The sequence below is a fragment of the Passer domesticus genome, chromosome W, assembly GCF_036417665.1.
Source record: "Passer domesticus isolate bPasDom1 chromosome W, bPasDom1.hap1, whole genome shotgun sequence".
NCBI classification, from domain to species: Eukaryota; Metazoa; Chordata; class Aves; order Passeriformes; family Passeridae; genus Passer; species Passer domesticus.
The window spans coordinates 10,875,183-10,894,859 of NC_087511.1; the positions used below are offsets into that span (position 1 = coordinate 10,875,183).

The window sequence follows — 19,677 nt, forward strand, 5'->3', positions numbered from 1 at the left end:
GTGGGTTAGTGGGCACCTGGCACCCAGCCAAAGTCAACTCACTACACTCATCTACAACTTCTCCAGGCAATCTGTCCCAGTGCCTGACCCCCCTTTTAGTAAAAAATTTCTTTCTACTATCTAATCTAAACCTACCCTCCTTCAGTTTAAAGCCATTTCCCCTTCTCCGATCACAACATACCCTTGTGAAAAGTCCCTCTCCAGCTCTCTCTTTTTGTCCCCCTCTAGGTACTGGAAAGCTGCTATAAGATCTTCATGGACCCTTCTCTTCTCCAGGCTAAACAGCCCCAACTCTCAGCCTGTCTCCATAGCAGAGGTGTTTCAGCCCTCTGAGCATCTTCGTGGCCTCCTCTAGACTTGCTCCAACAGCAACAGGTCCCCATCCTTCTTATGCTGAGGGCCCCAGGGCTGGGTCCAGTACTCCAAGTGAGGTCTTACAAGAGTGGAGTAGAGGGGGAGAATCACCTCCCTGGACCTATTGCTGAGCAGACCTACCAGCTTGAAGATCATTTCATTTTTTGTCAGTTGCATATGACAAGTATCCTAAATGTGCAGCCAGCATCTTGAATGCAAATAGCTAGAGTAGTATTGCGAAAGACTTTGTCCTCCAATCAAAGTATCTCTAAAATGTTTCCAAAGGAGTTTGCATGAGTGTGACAAAGAAAAAAATCAGAAGGAAAGGAATATTGTTCTCCTTAATCATAACATAAAATTTCTGATGTGCAGTACGTTTTATGCAGTCATTTGGCAAAACCCCAATATTCTCTTTCAAGCTTTAAGAGCTCTCTCTTCTCTATTCAACCTTTCCAAATAATCCTTTAGATTCTTCATGGACTCTTCAAGCACTTGTATGTGAACAACTTGTCATGGTTTAGGAATGATATTCCCCAGTTTAGTGCTCCCACTGTAACCATGCCAGCACTCACTTCCCTTCCCCCTCTAGTTAGAAGCACAAAAGGCAAAGATGTCAGGTTGAGAAAAACAATTTACTGGAAACAGCAATGAGATAAGAAAATGAACAGTAACGGCAACAATGGTAATAAAAAAAGGCATAAGACAAAAAAACTATTTACACAGAAAGTCTGCGGCAATACCAACCATTTTACCAGCCATGTTTTTCCCCCTGGAAGGAGCACCCTTCTTCTCAGAAGCAAGAAAGTCCTTTTCCCCCACCCAGCAAATGACATAAGGTAGCATGGAATAACCTCCTAGACACTCCCACAGCCACATTACTGCAGAAAAGAAAAATTTACTCTGTCCTGGCCGAAACTAGGAGACAACTGCAACATAATAAAACAGTAAATACCCATTTTAGAAATATCATGAAACATGCATGTAGTATCAGAGTTATGTTTCCTATGATATAGATGAACAAGACTGTCCCTGAAGCCTGAAAGAGACATGTGATCAATACAGATCATCAATATAAGTCAGTGAAATTAGATGAAGAGCAATATATGGAGAAGAATAATAAAAAACAAACAAAAAATTATCTGAGAGAGGAGGTACAGAGATTTAATAGAGACATTGAAAAGAGTAAATACTGAGAAAATAAAAATTATTTAATGGAGGGACAATACCATCATGATTCTTTCCCTTAGAAGAATAGCAATTCCTTATTCCCAGATCCTAACAGTTGACTGGCATAAAGTTTCTAAGAATTTGAATTACTAAATGGTCATGCAATCTGGAATTGTGCTGCTGTATATTCCAATAACCACAGCAGCAAAAAAATCCCAGCACATGTGGAAATACAACAGTCAGATTTCTAGATACAAGTGAAAAGATCACACAAAGTCAACCTTGCATGGTGTTTTGGTTTGTTTGAGGTTTTATTAACTTCAGTCTAAAATTTTTCCTGTAGATCTAATTCTAGCAAAGTATCTTCAGTTAAGAGGATGTAAATTCCATGTGTGAAATTGCAGTATAAAAACCGATGGTTACTTAAATGTTGTGGCAAAATAAGATACAGATCTTAACTATGGGTTACAAAGCAACATATGAAGAATTAATAAAATATTAATAATAAAATACATCTTTCTGCTATTTGCATAAAATACTGTCTGTAACACAGCCAAAGGATAAGAAAATGTTTCAAAACAGTAAAGTTTTCCTACAGCTATAAATACTGACAGAAGAGAAATCAGACATGTTACTTATGAAGTTACTTCTCAAACTGCTCCATTTCCATTCAACAGTATTACTTGGATATTAACCTAGAATAAAAATAGCCAATAGCAGAGAGTAACATGTAATATAGGCTTCATTTAAAATTTTTGCTGTGAAAATCTGCACAGGCCAGTTTTTATTCACTGCATTGTTCCAAAGGAAATTAATTTTCCAAGGAGGTTATAAAATCCCCTTTGATCTGTTTCACAGTAACACTGTGAAACTAAAACAGTTTCTAAGAAAAAGTGAAATTTCTGTAATTAAAAAAAAAAATTTATGCATACCCCCCTTGCTGATTGACACTCTGCATTTCCCTTTCTTTGCGATCTAATTCAGCTGCTTTTCTTTCCAGTTCTTCTTGACGCTTTAGCAGTTCTGCCTGGGCCAAGGCATGCTCCTGAACAAAATAAGCATCATTAGCTATTAAAAACATACAAACACAAAATTAATATTCCAAGTCTATTTTACAAAATTTAACATCTCCAGTTAAGAAGATCAACCTAATATTAGACAAATTCATGCAGTAACTGATTACTTAAAGGCAGTATTCATTTTCATAAATTATCAGGAAAACAATGTTTATTTATAAGATATACAACTTCAGAAGTGTATTTATATTACTATAATTGAAAGGAACCTAGTGCCTGAAAGTTATAAACAAACCTTTGAAATTTGTGTGTAAGCAGGTGATTCTTCTGTTGGTTTCATTATAGCTGGCTGGGTACTGGGTACATGAGTCATTGTCACATTTCCTGGAGGAGGCTAAGAAAACAAGAAACAATTATAGGGAAACAATCTCCTATTCTAATAAACACCTTTTCATTAACTCTGAAAGAATTAATCCAGTTGTTTTAAAGGAACTGTTACTGATTGTGGTGGTGCATTCCCCCTTAACTTCTTTCCAGGAACTGAAAATCTGATATGCTCTGTGCAATATTTATAATTTTTTGGTTATAATATATACTCTGTGATGCAGTGTTTCACTTGTTTGTTTTTACACTGCACTATTTTCCATAAACACAACATGGAATTTTATAGATCAACAGAAAGTAAAAAGAATTTTAATTTTGTTCAGACATGAATATCAATAAGGACAGTTATTATTTAAAATGGCAGGATTTAACAGTGATCTGCTCCTATTCTCAAACATGATGCAATTTATTAATAATGTCTTCCAGAGCTATCTACTTCACAAAGGTTAACCAGAGAAGCAATGTGCCCATATTCAAAAAGGGCAAGAAGGAGGACCCAGGGAACTACAAGTCACTCATCTTCACCTGAATTCCTGGAAAAGTGATGGAGCACCTCACTCTGGAGGCCATGTCTATCCCCATGGATGACAAGAAGGTGATCAGGAGTAGTCAGCATGGATTCACTAAAGGGAAATTATGCTTAACCAACCTGATTGCCTTCTATGACAAGACAACTACCCGGATAGATGAGGGGAGAGCAGTGTATATTGTCTACCTGGACTTCAGCAAGGCTTTTGGCACTTTCTCACAGCATCCTCATAGACAAACTCAGGAAGTGTGGGTTGGATGAGTGGACAGTGAGGTAGATTGAGAACTGTCTGAAAGGCAGGTCTTAGAGTGTTGTGATCAGTTGCAGTCTAGTTGGAGGCCTGTCACTAGTGGTGTGCCCCAAGATTCAATGCTGGGCTCAGTATTGTTTAACTTGTTCATCAATTACTTGGATGAAGGGGTAGATGCCTCCTCATTGAGTCCACCGATGATACAGAGCTGGGAGGAGTGGCTGATACCTCAGAGGGCTGTGAAGCCCTTCAGAAGGACCTCAACAGGTTGGAGAGATGGACAGAAAAAGCTTCTGAAATTCTACAAAGGAAAATGCAGGGTCTTGCACCTGGGTAGGAATAACCCCAGGCACCAGTACAAGCTGGGGGTGACCTGCTGGAAAGTAGCACTGCAGAAAAGGACCTGGGGGCCCTGGTGGACAACAAACTGTCCATGAGTCAGCAATGGGCCCTTGTGGCTGTATTGGGTTTGCAGGGCCTGATTTTTGGCAGCAGGGGGGCTACAGGGGTTGCTTCTGTGAGAAGCTACTAGAAGCTTCCTTCATGTCTGGCAGAGCCAATCCCAGGTGGCTCCAAAGATGGATGTGCCTCTGGCCAAGGCTGGGCCAATTAGAAATGGTAGGAAAACCTCTGTGATAACATCATTAAGAAGAAAGAAAAGTTGTTGCACAGTTGTAATTGCAGCCAGAGAAGACCAGGGTGAGAACATCTGAGAACAGCTCTGCAGATACCAAGATCAGTGAAGAAAGAGGAGGAGGAGGTGCTCCAGGCCCCGGAGCTGGGATTCCTCTGCAGCTCATGGTGAAGAAGCTGTGCTCTGGCCACCCATGGAAATCCACAGGGATACAGAGATCCACCTGCAGCCTGTGGAGGAGCTCCATGCCAGAGCAGGTGGATGCCCTGGCTTAGGGGGCACCTGGCACTCAGCCAAGGTCAAAACACTACTGTCCACCACAGGGTCACAGGTCCTGTTAGGAGCCTGCTCCAGCATGGGCTTCCCACAGGGTCACAACCTCTTCTGGGCACATTCAGCTGTTCTGGTATGGGGTCCTTCATGGGCTGCTCCACCATTAATTTCCATGGGGTAAATGGAGAAAACTTGCCCCACAATGGTCTTCATCACAGGCTGCAGGGGAATCTGCTCTATTGCCTGGAGCACCTCCTCCCCTTCCTTCTCCACTGACCTTGGTGTCAGCAGAGTTGTTTGTCTCACATATTTTCACTCCTCTCACAGCTGCTCTTGTGCAGCAATCCCCCCCTCCCAAAAGATGCTATCCCACAGGCACTACCATCTGTAGAAGCTTGGAAGATAAGGGGGCTAATGTGCGTGTCTCAAACATTAATAGCCAGGACTGGTGATCCTTCCTTCCTTCCTTCCTTCCTTCCTTCCTTCCTTCCTTCCTTCCTTCCTTCCTTCCTTCCTTCCTTCCTTCCTTCCTTCCTTCCTTCCTTCCTTCCTTCCTTCCTTCCTTCCTTCCTTCCTTCCTTCCTTCCTTCCTTCCTTCCTTCCTTCCTTCCTTCCTTCCTTCCTTCCTTCCTTCCTTCCTTCCTTCCTTCCTTCCTTCCTTCCTTCCTTCCTTCCTTCCTTCCTTCCTTCCTTCCTTCCTTCCTTCCTTCCTTCCTCCCTCTCCCCCCCACTCTATCCCCTCTATAATTAATGTCTTTCTCTCTTCTCTACCCCTTTATCCAAAACCCACTGCCATCTGTTTAGATAGTAGGTCAGGGACTAACATACCAATTCCTATGCTAAGTATGTAATTTACTAATAAAACTATGCAAGCTTTTGCAGACCCTCTGGCTTTCATCATTCCTTTAAACCACGAGCATCTATGAATCTTGGGTGTTCCCTTCCCCTTAAGGGTGGGATGTCACACCACCATTGCTGATTGGCCTGGCCTTGGCCAGTGGTGGGTCTGTCTTGAAGCCAGCTGGCATTGGCTCTATCTGACTTCTGGCAGCTTTTCACAGAAGCCACCCTTGTACCCCCCAGATACCAAAACCTTGTAATGGAAAGCCAATACACCAACCATCTTTTGAAATGCACAGAGGAGAAAGCATAATGACTGAGTAAACTCCACCTCTGTGTGAGAAATTATACTCACTTTCAAAAATTTAAAAGATTTATTAAAACCTTATCAAAAATACAACAGAAGACTGAATAGAGAAAATATTATGGCACTGGGAGCAAAGGATTTTTTCCACCATGTGCTCATCCACACAATGGATATTTGGCCTTTTAATCCTTTAGCCCCTCCAAAAGTTCTGTCCATTGACTCCTTCTTCACTGTCCAGTGGTGGGGTTTACGTCCTTAAATCTTGATTGGAGGTCAGATGTTGCCATAGTAATGAAATTGAGGTTTTGGGGGTTCACTTAAGTTAGCAATATGAATTAAGCATTTAAATTTTAGCTTGTAGAATTGTGTGTTGAATTTCAACCTTTTACTTAAGAAACCTCTGCCATGGTACAAAGGGCATAGGAAAATGCAAATTTCTGAAGCTTCTTGCAATGAAGAATAATACTGGGAAAAGACCAAGGGATGCAGGAAACCCAGATAAAGGGGCTTCTCTCTCTCCAAACTCATCAAAATGTACAGACGTACTCAGATAAGCACCAAGGGACCAAAGTGCACACGCAAAGGAGAAAAGTTCAAAAGTTCAACCATGAGGAAGACCACGACCTTCAGCCTCAGAGACCACCAAAAGACTCCGTGTGACCACCACCATGAACAATGCATGCTCAGAAGGGCGTGGATCTAATTACCATGCGAGGTGAAGACAGGTGGGGCCAGGGGTTGAATATGCATGGCAAGGTTGAGCAATGTAATGTATATGGAACACCTTTGTGAATAAAGATGTGGTTCAGACTAGGACTCGAGGCACACGTTTTCATGAGAGCTATCTCACTTGTGCCGGGTGCTGAAAATACATACTCACTTCATAACTACATCGGGTTGTGGAGTCTATTTATTCTGCGTGTCGCTTCAGTAACAAGCCGACCCTCCCAAATGTCCCAAACCCAGTCCACCCCCTGATAACAATGTGGGGGGGGGGGGTGGTAAAACATAACTATAAGTCTATAAAACTTCTCTTAACATATGTACATTGTTATGAATAGAAAATTGTATTTTTTTTAAGTTTCAGAGTTAAAAAAACCAAGCCAGACCGAGTCAGACTCCTTTGGTTTCGCTGCCAAAGAAAAGCCCTTAATCACCCGTTAATGGCGGGTGATTAACTGATTGTTTCCCTGATGCTGGCCACTTGCCAGGACAGACCCCTCCGAGGTAAAGAAAATAGGAGTGACATCGGAGCCAGTATGCAAATAAGAAATGCAGTGCACCTTGGGTTTTTACAGTTTTACAGTTTTTACAAGAAAAAAACCCCTAAAATCACGAGCCAACAAGTGACGTAAGTGACGTCTAAGGATGGGAGCGTGGTCCCGTGCCTGCTTGGACCTTTTTATTTCTCACCCTAACCTGAAAAGAAACTGATTAAAGAGAACCCCCGGGTTTCTAAACAAACAAACCAAGGACTCAACGACTCTCCCGTGAGGACAGAGTCCCCAGTTCTGCCTGCAGACCAGCGGACAAAGCTGCATCATCCTCCTCCTTCGTGCCACGCCTGGGAGCAACGGCGGTGAGGGCGCAACCCGTCGATTTCTCCCCACCTGAGCTGATTCTTCTTAATAAAGGCATTAAAAAGGAGAAAGATCTCCTGCCCATCTATTTCATACATGATATTTGCCTTTTAATTGTGAGAGTCAACCATCGCATTAGTCATCTATCACATCTGTGTATAATATTGCAACATTTCAAAATCAATCTTTCCATTTTTTATATCAACTCCTAACAGAATACTGAAATATCAGAGAAGTCTCATTCCTCAAAAATAGTCATTTAAGCTTTTCATCATAAAAAAGGATTACTCATTGTTCTAGGATGAAGACTGTTGGGTTTTAGGAATTTTTCCTTTTGTTTCTTTCTCTCAGGGAATTTTCTCCCATTTTGTTGCTAAGGAACAATAACAACCGGGTATTTAAGAGAGACAAAAGAAGTTGCCACAGCTCAGGGGACGGGTGCAGCTGGCTACTCTCTCTTTACCTGGGGGTTTCTCTGGGAAGAGCAGAGATATTATGAGATTTGGGCTGGGGGAAGGGTTTGGGTGCAGCTCCAAGCTCTCTCTTGCTCTCTCGGTTTTGGAGGATAGTGGAGTTGCTGCTAATTGGGAGGGGAATTCGCTGCCGCTGCGGGAGCGTAGCTCGGTCCTGCTTCTTCTGCTGTGGGTGAGCCTTTGATCGTGAAAGCGGCCACTGAACTTGGACCTTATTAACACCCTACCTCATTAAATAAGGGACTTTCACCATCTCCTTGGGTTACTCAGGGGAAACCCCAGGATCCTGAACCCTTTCCCCCTCACAGGGAGCCTCTCCCTGTCGTGTGTCAGCCGGGCTGCCGCTGCACCGCCTCCGCTGTTCCTCTGCCACTGCTATGGGTTTGGGGTTTTTTTTGCTACAGTGTAGGCCCAACACCCCCTGCCTGCCAGGACACCCTATGGTTCCAGCTACAGCTGCCCAGTTTCTGATACATCTCGCCTACCACTCTGAGGTTTTGCTCATCCCTGCCGTTCCAGTTTGCTGTTTCTGAGGTTCCTGCAACAGCTCCTTTAGCTATCCACAGGGGTCACCGGGATCGATCGCCTCAGGGAGTTTGTAAAGGAAGCACCTTTTCCATCCATTTCACTGGCACGTCCGCCATTACCATGTGAGATAAGTCAAGCCACAGCGCCCCCTGCAGCCGCGAGGGAATCACTGCACCTGCCCTGTCCAGCTGGGGAGCCACCAGTGCCTCTGCGGGCTCTGACCATCCCTACACCAAAGGGGAAAGTGCTTGACAGCTGTGGTTGGGTTTCTGGTTCTGTTTGTCATTGCTGCCATTGTTGTTGTTTGTTTGTCTTGTTATACACACACACACACACACACATACACACACACACACACACACACACACGTAAAGAACTGTTATTCCTTTTCCCATATCTTTGCCTGAAAGTCCCATAATTTCAAAGTTATAATAATTCGGAGGGAAGGGGGTCATATTTTCCATTCCAAGGGAGGCTCCTGCTTTCCTTAGCAGATACCTGTCTTTCAAACTAAGACAAAGACACACAAAGTTGGTTAAAGACTGTTAGTATTGCTATTCCTTATGTTGGAGCGTTCTGTGATGAGGACAAAGGTCTCTTGTATGACAACTATGCAAAACCAGACAACCATTGAGAGTCTTATAATCTGCTTCAAACATGAAATACAAACCCTGAAATAAATGGGCAGGAGATCTTTCTCCTTTTTAATGCCTTTATTAAAAAGAATCAGCTCAGGTGGGGAGAAATCGACGGGTTGCGCCCACAGCGCTGTTGCTCCCAGGAGTGGCCCGGAGGAGAAGGGTGATGCAGCTTTGTCCGCTGGTCTGCAGGCAGAGCTGGGGATTCCGTCCTCATGAGAGATTAGGAGATTCCACCTTTTCGGTCCAACACCTTGGGTCGTCTCTCTAGTCAACATCTTTTCAGGTTAGGGTGAGAAGTAAAAAGGATCCAAGCAGGCACTGGACTACGCTCCCATCCTTAGACATCACCTAGGTCCCCTAGTTCTATGTTGGCTCGCTGATTTTAGGGGTTTTCCTGGAAAACTGCAAAATTTGGTGCAATGCATTTCTCATCTGCATACTAGCTCTGATGCCACTCCCATTCTCCTGGTACCTGCAGGGTTTGGTGTCATTCCCTGGCAAGCATCAGGGCGACAATGGTTAATCACCAACCATTAACAGGTAATTGAAGAACTCTTAACACTGAAGCTAACAGCAACTGGTCCAACTTGTTTTAACTCTGCAACCTTAAAAAAATAGATAACTTTTTATTCATAACAAACCCTGTACCAAAGAAATAGCTACTGAACAAAAATGCATTATGCATTGTAGGCTAGAACAATGCTACAAAAGCCCACCTTTAGCTCTATGGCTAAGGTAACAGTAACTTTGAATGCATAATTGCTAAGAAGCTGCTGTGAGAGACTGGAAGGATTGCTGGCTCAAAACATTTTGGGCATGTGTGTGGGGGAATGGGCAGGTTGGGCCTTGCCCTGGGGAGGCAATGCCCTGCCTTGCATACCCCACCCCCGCAGTGGCTGCCAATCACTGGCACACTGGAGGCAATGCTCTATACCCCACCTCTGGAGCCCCTAACCCACCTCCTGAGTTACCAGATGACCAGAATTCCCACCTGGGGGAAGGGCCCTGGAAAGCCAAAGGGTACTTAACCAAGAACAGGAGGCAAGCATGTCTTGACCCTACCTTTCCTTGGATTTTATATTAGCTGAGACACCACTGGAAACCAGGAGTGGTAGCTATATTTGTTCTTTTTTTGCATTGTTTCTGTCTTTCTCCTTCTAATTCCCTCTTCTTGGAGTTTTGAGTAACTTAAAATTGGATAGGCATGGAGTTTGCTAAGTTGAATGGGCTAAGTTAATGCTTTGTGAAATGTTTTGTGTTGATTGAATGCTGCTCTAAACTTTTGCCAAAGTTCTCTGATTTTCTGAAGTTGCCACTAAATGTTTTTTTTGTCTTGACTGCTTGAGAATATATTGTTGGTATTTCTTCTGCATGTCTAACTCAGGGTACATAAAAAAACATAAACCTTTTTATTGAGTGAGTTTTGGGGTCTTACAGCTGCCTGCTAGACTAATAAACAAGATTGCCCACTGTGAAAAATGCCAATCACCTGTTTTAAAATTTTAAAATTTAATAGTAATAAAGTGGTTATAAAAGTAGTAATACAAATTAGAGCAATAAGAATTTGGACAATCAGAGTTAAGACAATAAAGGACAATAAAAGCAAAGAATTACGAACATTTGGATGCTTTCCTCTTGAAAGCATGGCTCGCTAACAAAGGATTAGTATTTACTCTTAAAAGCAATAGCCTGTTGCATATTCATATATCTCATACATGATGCATAAATTCTTTTCAAACAAAGGGTGTTCTCTGGTTATTGTCAACTTCTCCTCCTTAATCCTGTTGGCACCTCAAAGACAAAAAGGAGGTGGAAGAAAGTTTGTCTTTTCCGATAAGGAGGCAATAATTCTTCTCTTGGGGCTTGTTGCTGTTATCTCTGTGTGAAGAATTTCTTGATTATCTCATCTCTTTCTTGAGCTAGTTAAAGAGTATCTTACATAGCATAGTTTCTATTTTAACATTATGTTATAACCTAAAATGATATTTAACACACTACTTAAGAGAATTAATACAGCATAACTTTCTAACATAACACATATAATATCCATTTTAATATTTGTGAAAAGCCAATGTTATAAATAAAAAATGCGAATTAGCCAATTTTAATAAAAATATGAAAAATAAAATTTATTCCGCGACCATAAAAACAGTCTCGACAGCCACCACCGAAACGGCCAGCATACCACCCCCGGGAAGTGATACGGGTGAACGTGAAGAATGGACCAACTGGTACCTAGACTTCCCCGTCCACACTTACTGCTTGCAAGGTAGCAGTTTTTATACAGTTTATTTGGCCTGCGGCAGAAAGTCTTTGTTTCTTTCTGAGTTCTTCATATTCAAGGTGGTTTCTTTCCCTGGACAAAGCCTCGTCCGGGGGTGGAATGGTCCATTTCTCTGGTTCCCAGAATCTGGCATTCAGATTCAATGTGTTGATGGTTCTGATCTCCACAGATAGGCATCTTGTCTGGGCCATCAGCACCTTGGTGTCTTTGGGCATAGGTGCTGATGAATGTTCGTCCCTGGTGCAGCTGGAGTTCCTTTCGGATGCAAATACTGAGATGTCCATCAGCTGCGGCTTTGTGATCTCGTCATCCTGTTGGATTTTTTTAACCTAAAGGGAACAAAGGGATTCCCCCCCCCCCCTTTTTCTCTCCCCAGTTCACATATATATTTTTATATACTATTTATCTCCACAAATTACTACTTATATTCCTGACACCAATAATATAATATGCATTGTTCACAATCCCCCCTCTTATTCTTTATAAATCATTTTTCACAGTCTCCACTAAGGACTCCAGTAGCCCTTCACAGACACCTGTAATAGTATTTAAAGGTGGATTGGCAGGCTAGAAAATATTTGAACAATGTATTAAGATATACCTATCCTTGAAAGACACTTTGTCCAAATAGCCTGCAGTGCTGCTAATGACTGGAACATGCATGTATGCTTAAGAATAAAGGAACCCATCAGAAATCTCATTAGAGATACATAATGAAAGATGCTAGCCAACAGCATATATAATAGATGAGATTAATATAAGTAACGCATTATGTACGATATTATCAGGATTCACACTTCTGCTTAAGTTCCACTATATGCTAGCTGGCAACCTATGTGCTGTTAGAATTGCTGTCCATGATACACATGCCTAGGTAAGAACCTGTTATGGTTTAAGCCTATCTGGCAACTAAGTATCACACAGCCACTCACTCAACCTCACCCCCCCCCCCCAACCAGCGCTCCTTTGGGTGGAGGGGAAAATCAGACAGAAATCTAAACCTCATGGGCAGAGATAAGAGCAGTTTAATAATTGAAATAAAATATTATAATAATGATAATTCAAGTAATGGAGAGGAAAAGAGAAATAAAACCCAAGGAAAACAAGCAATGCAAAACAAAGTAACTCACCACCTACTGATCAATGCCCATCCTGTCCCTGAGTAACTGTTATAGATGGATAATGAGATTATTGGCTCTCGCAATTAAAAGATAACTATTGTGTGAATATTAAGAAAAGCTTTAGTGATGTATAGTTATGTTATTGTAGTTTAGATGTCCTCTGTTTTCTGCATGGTTCCCTTTCCCCCTCCTGTATTGTGACCATCAGACAGCTGGGGTTGTCTAGGACAGGTAAAAAAGAAGGCGTGCACATGTGTCCCTTACATGGGGCAGTTGGGAATGGAAAAGCTTGTTGCTTAGGGGGTGTGGCATGGCAACACCTGACCTCCAATCAAATTACAAGAAAGCAATTTCCACCCATACATGGCAAAGAAGAGCTGACTGACAGACTTTAGGAGGGGTCAGGCCTGGCTGATGCAACCCCCTGGGTTATAAATGACTGCACATCCATCTTGAAGACAAACTGGCCATGTGGTATGCATGAGGGGCAGTTCCCAGCACTGCAGCTTTTTTCCTTATGTAGTCCTTTGTTGTATTTTTGTTAAGGTTTAATAAACCTCTTTAAATTTTCAAAGTGAGCACTTGTCTCTCACAGTAACGATTCGTGGCTTCTGGCCAGTTCCACCCAGTTTATATATTGAGCATGACGTTCTATAGAATAGAATATCCATTTGTCCAGTTCTGGTCAGCTGTCCTGGCCATGTTCCCTCACAGTTTCTTGTGCACCTGCCCACTGGCAGAGCATGAGACACTGAAAAGTTTAGGGTAAGCACTACTTAGCAACAATCAAAACATCAGTGTGATATTAACATTATTCTCATACTAAATCCAAACCACAGTGCTGTACCAGTGTTGGAGGTTAGGATTTTTTCCTTTTTTTTTCTTTACCTCAGGGAATTTTCTCACATTTGTTGCCTAAGAGATGATAATGGCGATACTTGAGAGACAAAAGATGTGGCTGAGGGGGGGGGGGGGGGGGAAGAGTGCAGCTGGCTGCAGTCTTAGCTCAGAGGCTTCCTCTAGCAAATTGTAGAGATACTGAGAAATTTTGGCTGGGGGGTGAGGGGCTAGGCTCAGGTCCTTGCGCAAGCTCTCTCTCTCTCAGGTCAAAGGGGAGATGGTAGGGCTGCGGTTCCTGTGGGAAGAATTTGCTGCCACCATGGAGTTCTGTCTTTTACTGCTTCTCCTACCATGAGTGACGCTTTGCTTGTAAGAGCAGCTGTTGCACTGCAACCTTATCAACACCCGATCTCACTGTGAAGGACCCTCACTGTGAGAAATGACTGCTTGCTTTAAAAATTTCAAAGGTTTATTAAACCTTAACAAAATACAACGGAGGACTTAATAAGGAAAAAGAAGAGCAGTGCTGGGAGCGTGAAACTAAACTGCCATGTGCTCACCCACAAAATGGCTGCTCTACTTTTTATACCCCTGAGGTTGTATTCGGTAACCCTAGCCCCTCCCAATGTCTGCCAGTCAACTCTTCTTTGCCATCCATTGGTGGAGACTACTTTCTTGCAACTTGATTGGAGGTCAGGTGTCATCATGCCACGCCTCTTAGTAACAAGCCTGCCCTCCTCCTAAATGCCCCATGCAAGGGGCACAGGTATATGCCCTCCCTCCACATGTCCCGACTACCAAGTCTGTTCCTTGGCAACCATACAGGGGGGAGAAAGGGGACTATGGGGAGAACAGAGGACTTCCAAAGAACAAATCACAATAACATAACTATACATCAATAAAACCTCTTAACATCTATGTAATATTCATTCCTTAATTGTGAGAGCCAACCATCGCATTACCCATCTATAACACTCACCATCTACTCAGGGGAAAATCTGGGTCTCCGAACCCCTCCCCACTCTTGAGCATCTCCCAGATGTTTGCAGGAGCCCGGCTGCAGAAGCCCGGCTGCCGCTGCCCAGCCCCTCTGTTTTTCTGCTGCTGCTTTTGGTTCCTCACTACAATTTAACCCAACACCCCCTGTCTGCCTGACCCCCATGGCTCCTGCTGCGGCTGCAGAGGTTCAGCTACATTTTGTCTGCCACCCCCAGTTGTGCCCACCTCTGCTGTTCCAGCCTGCTGCTCCAAGGTGCCTGCTGTTCCGAGGTTCCTACTACAGCCCATTCTGCCATCCGGAGGAGCACCAGAATTGATTGCCCCAGACAGTTTGTAAAGGAAACCCTTTATTCTATCTCTTCCGCTGACTGAGCTTCCATTACCCATGTGCAGAGAGGCGGCTGAGCTTGTGCCACAGCGCCCTCTGCAGCCACGAGGGAATCATCACACCTGCCCTGCCCAGCTGGGAGCCACCAGTGCCCCTGCCAGCTGTGACCATAACTATACCAAAGGGGAATGTGCCTGACAGCTGAGAGAAGGCTGTGGTTGGGTTTCTGGGTTTCTTTTCTGTTTGTTGCTGCTACTGTGGTTGTTTGTTTGCCTTGTTATACATACATATATATATATATATATATATATGTAAAGAACTGGTATTTCTTTTCCCATATATTTGCCTGAAAGCCCCGTAATTTCAAAGTGATAATAATTTGGAGGGAAGGGGGTTCAGTTATAACTTAGCTTAATAAATTCTTGCAACCATGTCAGTGAAATTAAGATGTTTCTAAAAATTTAATGTAGAAAATATTCACAAGAATGTTATTGATACAGTAGATTAAATAATACTTTTTTTTTTGTTTCCTGCTGTTACTTTTAACATGCACCCTTAGCATGTGTTATGCTAAGTATACAGCCTATTTGTCTATTTCAATGTGTTGTTTCAGACATCAAGTTCACCGATGATACAAAACTAGGAGGAGTCGTCAATACCCCAGTGTGCTGTGCAGCCCTTCAGAAGGACTTTGACAGTTTGGAGAGATGGGCAGAAAAGAACTGTCTGAAATTCAACAAAGGCAAGTGCAGGGTCCTGTACATGGGGAGGAACAAGCCTGGGTACCAGTACAGGGTGGGGGCTGACCTGCTGGAAAGCAGTTCTGTGGAGAAGGACCTGGGGGTCCTGGTGGACAGCAAACTGTCCATGACCCACGACAGTGTGGCCGAGAAGGCCAACAGAATCCTGGAATGCATTAGGAAGAGCATTGCCAGCAGGTCAAGGGAGGCGATCTTGCCCCTCTACTCAGCCTTGGTGAGCCCTAATCTGGAGTGCTGTGTCCAGTTCTAGGCTCCTCAGTACAATAGACATGGAGCTCCTCTCTTATGATGAAAGACTGAAGGAGATGGGCCTGTTCGGCCTCGAGAAGGAATGACTGAGAGGGGACCTCATCAATGTCTCTAAGTATCTGAAGGGAGGGTGTCAAGAGGATGGAGCCAGGCTCTTCTTGGTGGTGCCAACCAATAGGACAAGAGGCAATGGGCAGAAACTGGAACACAGAAAGATCCACCTGAACATGATAAGAAGAACTTCTTTACTGTGTGGGTGACTGAGCACAGGGATAGATTGCCCAGAGAGGTTCTAGAGTCTCCCTCACCAGAGATATTCAAGAGCCATCTGGGTGCAATCCTGTGTCGTGTACTCTAGGATGACCCTGCTTGAGGAGGGAGGTCAGACCAGATGGCCCACTGGTCTCTTCCAACCTGACCCATTTTTTGATTCTGTGCTTGGGATTACCATGACCCAGGTGTAGGAACTTGAACTTTGCTTTGTTGTACTTCATGATGTTTCTACAGACCCACCTCTCAAGCCTGTCCAGGTCCCTGTGGATGGCATTCTTTCCCTCCAGTGTGTTGATTGCACCACACAGCTTGGTGTCATTAGTGAACTTGTTGAGGGTGCACTCGATCCCACTATCCACGGCCCCAACAAAGATGTTGAACAGTATCAGTCCCAACATTGACCCCTGAGGGACACCACTCATCACTGGTGTCCATGTGGACAATGAGCCATTGACCAGAACTCTTAGCATGTGGCCATCCAGCCAGTTCTTTATCCACTGAGTAGTCCATCCATCAAATCCATGTCTCTCCAGTTTAGAGACAAGGATGTCATGCAGGACTGCATCAAATGCTTTGCACAAGTCCAGGTAGATGATGTCAGTTGCTTTGCCTATCCACCAATACTGTAGCCCCATCATAGGCGGCCACCAAATTTGTTAGGCATGATTTGCCCTTAGTGAAGCTATGTTGGTTGTCACCAATCACCTCTTTGTTTTCCATGTGCCTTAGCATAGTCTCCAGGAGATTGTGCTCCACGATCTTACCTGGCACAGAGGTGAGATTGACTGGTCTGTAGTTCCCCAGGTCTTCCATTTTCCCCTTTTTAAAAATGGGGGTTATATTTCCCATTTTCCAGTCATTGGGAACTTCACCTGACAGTCATGACTTCTCAAGTATGATGGATAGTGGCTTATCAACTTCATCTGCCAGTTCCCTCAGGACCTGTGGATGAATCTCATCAGGTTCCATGGACTTGTGCATATTCAGGTTCCTTAGATGGTCTTGAACCTGATTCTCCAGTTGGCTTATGGTCTTCCTTCTCCCAGTCTCTGCATTTGCCTTTCATTACTTGGGCAGCATGACTAGACCATTTGCCACTGAAGACTGAGGCATAGAAGTCATTGAGAACTTCAGCCTTCTCTTTATCCAGGACAGCCAGGCCTCCCGTTTCCTTCTGGAGAGAGCCCACATTATCCCTAGTCTTTTTTTTTGTTTGCAACATACCTCTAAAATCTCTTCCTGTTATCCCTTGATATCCCTGGCCAGACTCAATTCTAACTGGGCCTTGGCTTCCCTGACTTTATCCTTAGCTTCCCATACAATTTCCCTGTATTCCTCCCAGGCTACCTGTCCTCATTTCTACCTTCTGAAATCTTTTTTTTTGCTCTGAGTTTGCTCACAGCAGCTCGTTATTCATCCATGGAGGACTCCTGGAATTTTTGCCTGATTTCCTCCTTGTTGGAATATGTCACTCCTGAGCCTGGAGGAAGCGATCCTCGACTATCAGCCAGAATTCTTGGGCCTCTCTGCCTGCCAGGTCTATATCCCATGGGACTCTACTAAGTAGGTCCTTGAAGAGGCCAAAGTCTGATTTCCTGAAATCCAAGGCAGTGAGTTTGCTGCATGCCCTCCTCACTGCCCTGAGGATCTCAAATTCCACCATCTCATGATCACTGCAGACAAGCCTGCCTTGGATCACTACATAGCATGTCGTGATTTGGCACTGGCCAGACACCAGGCACCTATGAAAGCTGCTCACTCACCCTCCTCTGCAACTGGACAGAAGAGAGAAAATTTAATGAAGGGTTCATGAGTTAAGGATTGGGAGAAAACACTCATCAATTACCATCAAGGGCAAAACAGGCTCTTAGAGATATTAAGTGAATTTATTACTAACAGAATCAGAGGAGGATAATGAGAAGTAAAATAAGGCCTTAAAAACACTTCTTTTTCTCCCAACCCCTCCCTCCTTCCCACCGACAGGAAAGGGAGACAGGGTTTTGGTCAGTTCGTCACCTAAGGTTTTCTTCTGCTGCTCAGGGAGAGGAGTCATTCCCCTGCTGCACTGTGGGGGGGTCCTTCCCATGGGAGACAGTTCTCCACAAACCTTTTCGACATGGTGCCAATCTCACACAGGCAGCTGTCCTCCCAAAACTGCTGTGGTGTGGGTCACTTGCACAGGGTGCAGTCCTCTAAGGACAGGCTGCCCCAGCCTGGGAGAAGGGCCCCCTCTGTCCATGGGTCTCCCACTGGTCCACAGCCTCCTCCAGGCATCCACCCACTCCAGTGTGGGCATCTCCTCCATGAGCTGAGTGGATCTCTGCATCCCCTGTGGATCCCATGGGCTGCAGGGGGACAACCTGCTTCACCATGGTCACCACTATGGCCTGCAGAGGAATCTTGACTCCAGCACCTGGAGCACCTCCTCCCCTTCCTTCTCCACTGACCTTGGTATCTCCAGGTTGTTTCCCTCACATGTTCTCACCTCCTCCTTTTTTCTAGCTGGAATTAAAACTGCTCCCCAAACTTTGTTTTGATTTTTTCTTAAATATGTGTCATAGGTTGACAAGGAAGTGAGTTTTCTTGGGGAGTTATAGCCAAACCAATCAGTGGTCAGATTTTAATATTCACACCTGGTGTAACCACTGAAGACATGGACATGCCTCTGAGAACACAGGAGGTTAAAAGCAGAGAACTACCAGAGGAACTCTCTCTTTTGTTCCGGTCAGTAAAGAGTTCAGACCTCCCCTTCCCAGCCACAGGCTGAGTGGGGGAGGGGAAGTCATGAGGCCTAGGCTGAGGTAGGGCAGGAGCCCTGGACAGAGAAGGGGGATGAAGGGAATGGAACTGGGCCAGCCCTTGCAGGACGGAGGGGTGGAGAAACACTGGGATGTCCTAGGCAGCCCCCCCCCTCCCCCCTTCCCGCAGAGAGAGAGAGAGAGCCTCTGCCACCTTGAAATTTGCTATCATGTGCTGGCAGCACACAGTCAGAGGAGAAGGGGGGGGGGGGGGGGAAGGAAGGTGCCCAGCCATGGGAGTCCTGGGTGGGAGTCCTGGGCAGGCTGTCCTGAGGGCAGCAGAGCCCAAGATTTTAATTCTTTCTTAGACAAAGAAAACTTTGCAAAACACTAATCCTCCTTGATCTGAAAGAGAAGAGAGACAGCCTGGGACCTGAGATGTCAGAAGAAGATGGGAAAGAATCCTAGGTGGGAAGAGATGATGGAGTGGCCTTTGGCTGGACTTTTTCTTGTATAGCCATAGACTGAACCAATTTTCCTGTAACACAGAGACTGCATTTAGGGGGATGCAGTGGTTTGAGCCAAAAGAGTGACCTGCTGTAGTGATTGCCCATGCAGGAGAGAAAGTGACCTGCTGCAGTGGCGCCATGTGCAGGAGTGAACAGAGAAGATGAGGAGGGTGTGGTGGTGCCCTCTGTCTTCAGGGAAGAAGATCTCTGTTCTCAAGACCCTCGGCCCTAGGGGAGGTGAAAATGAGGGGGACTGTTGTCCCAAAATGAGAAACTATTGTTTTTGGTACTTGGCAAAGCATCCTTAAAAGGAACCCTATAAGGAGTTTTGGTCCATGGATGGTGGTGAGAGCACTGTACATGGAAGGAGGATGTCACAGTGGCAGATTTTCTCCAGGTGGTGCCACGTGTGACATGGAAACATAAGAGGTTTCAACTGTGTTTCCTGTGGAAAACTATGGTACAAGACAGATTCTTCCCTCCCTGGATGAACTGAAAATTGATTATCTGAGAGGTGGTAACTTGACTGAGAATCCAAGGTTTTGTCTCACTGTGCTTTGGTGGAAATTGGGTGGGGGGAGGAGGAATGTTTTGGAAGG

The 19,677-nt window shown here is 44.5% G+C and overlaps 1 protein-coding gene across 5 annotated transcripts in view; it reads right to left on the minus strand.

Moving 5' to 3' along the window:
• LOC135289108 (secretory carrier-associated membrane protein 1-like) overlaps positions 1–19,677 on the minus strand; it is a 127,988-nt gene that overhangs the window by 43,932 nt on the left and 64,379 nt on the right. For 4 of the 5 annotated variants that reach the window (XM_064402453.1, XM_064402451.1, XM_064402450.1 and 1 more), the window contains exons 1-3: positions 14,446–18,694; positions 2,833–2,931; positions 2,454–2,566 (exon numbers count right to left, since the gene is read on the minus strand). In XM_064402453.1, coding sequence (XP_064258523.1) covers positions 2,454–2,566; positions 2,833–2,931; positions 14,446–14,607 — 374 coding nt within the window. In that variant the 5' untranslated portion in view covers positions 14,608–18,694. Of the gene's footprint in view, positions 1–2,453; positions 2,567–2,832; positions 2,932–14,445; positions 18,695–19,677 lie in introns of those variants that run through there. The other variant, XM_064402454.1, reaches the window with a different exon arrangement.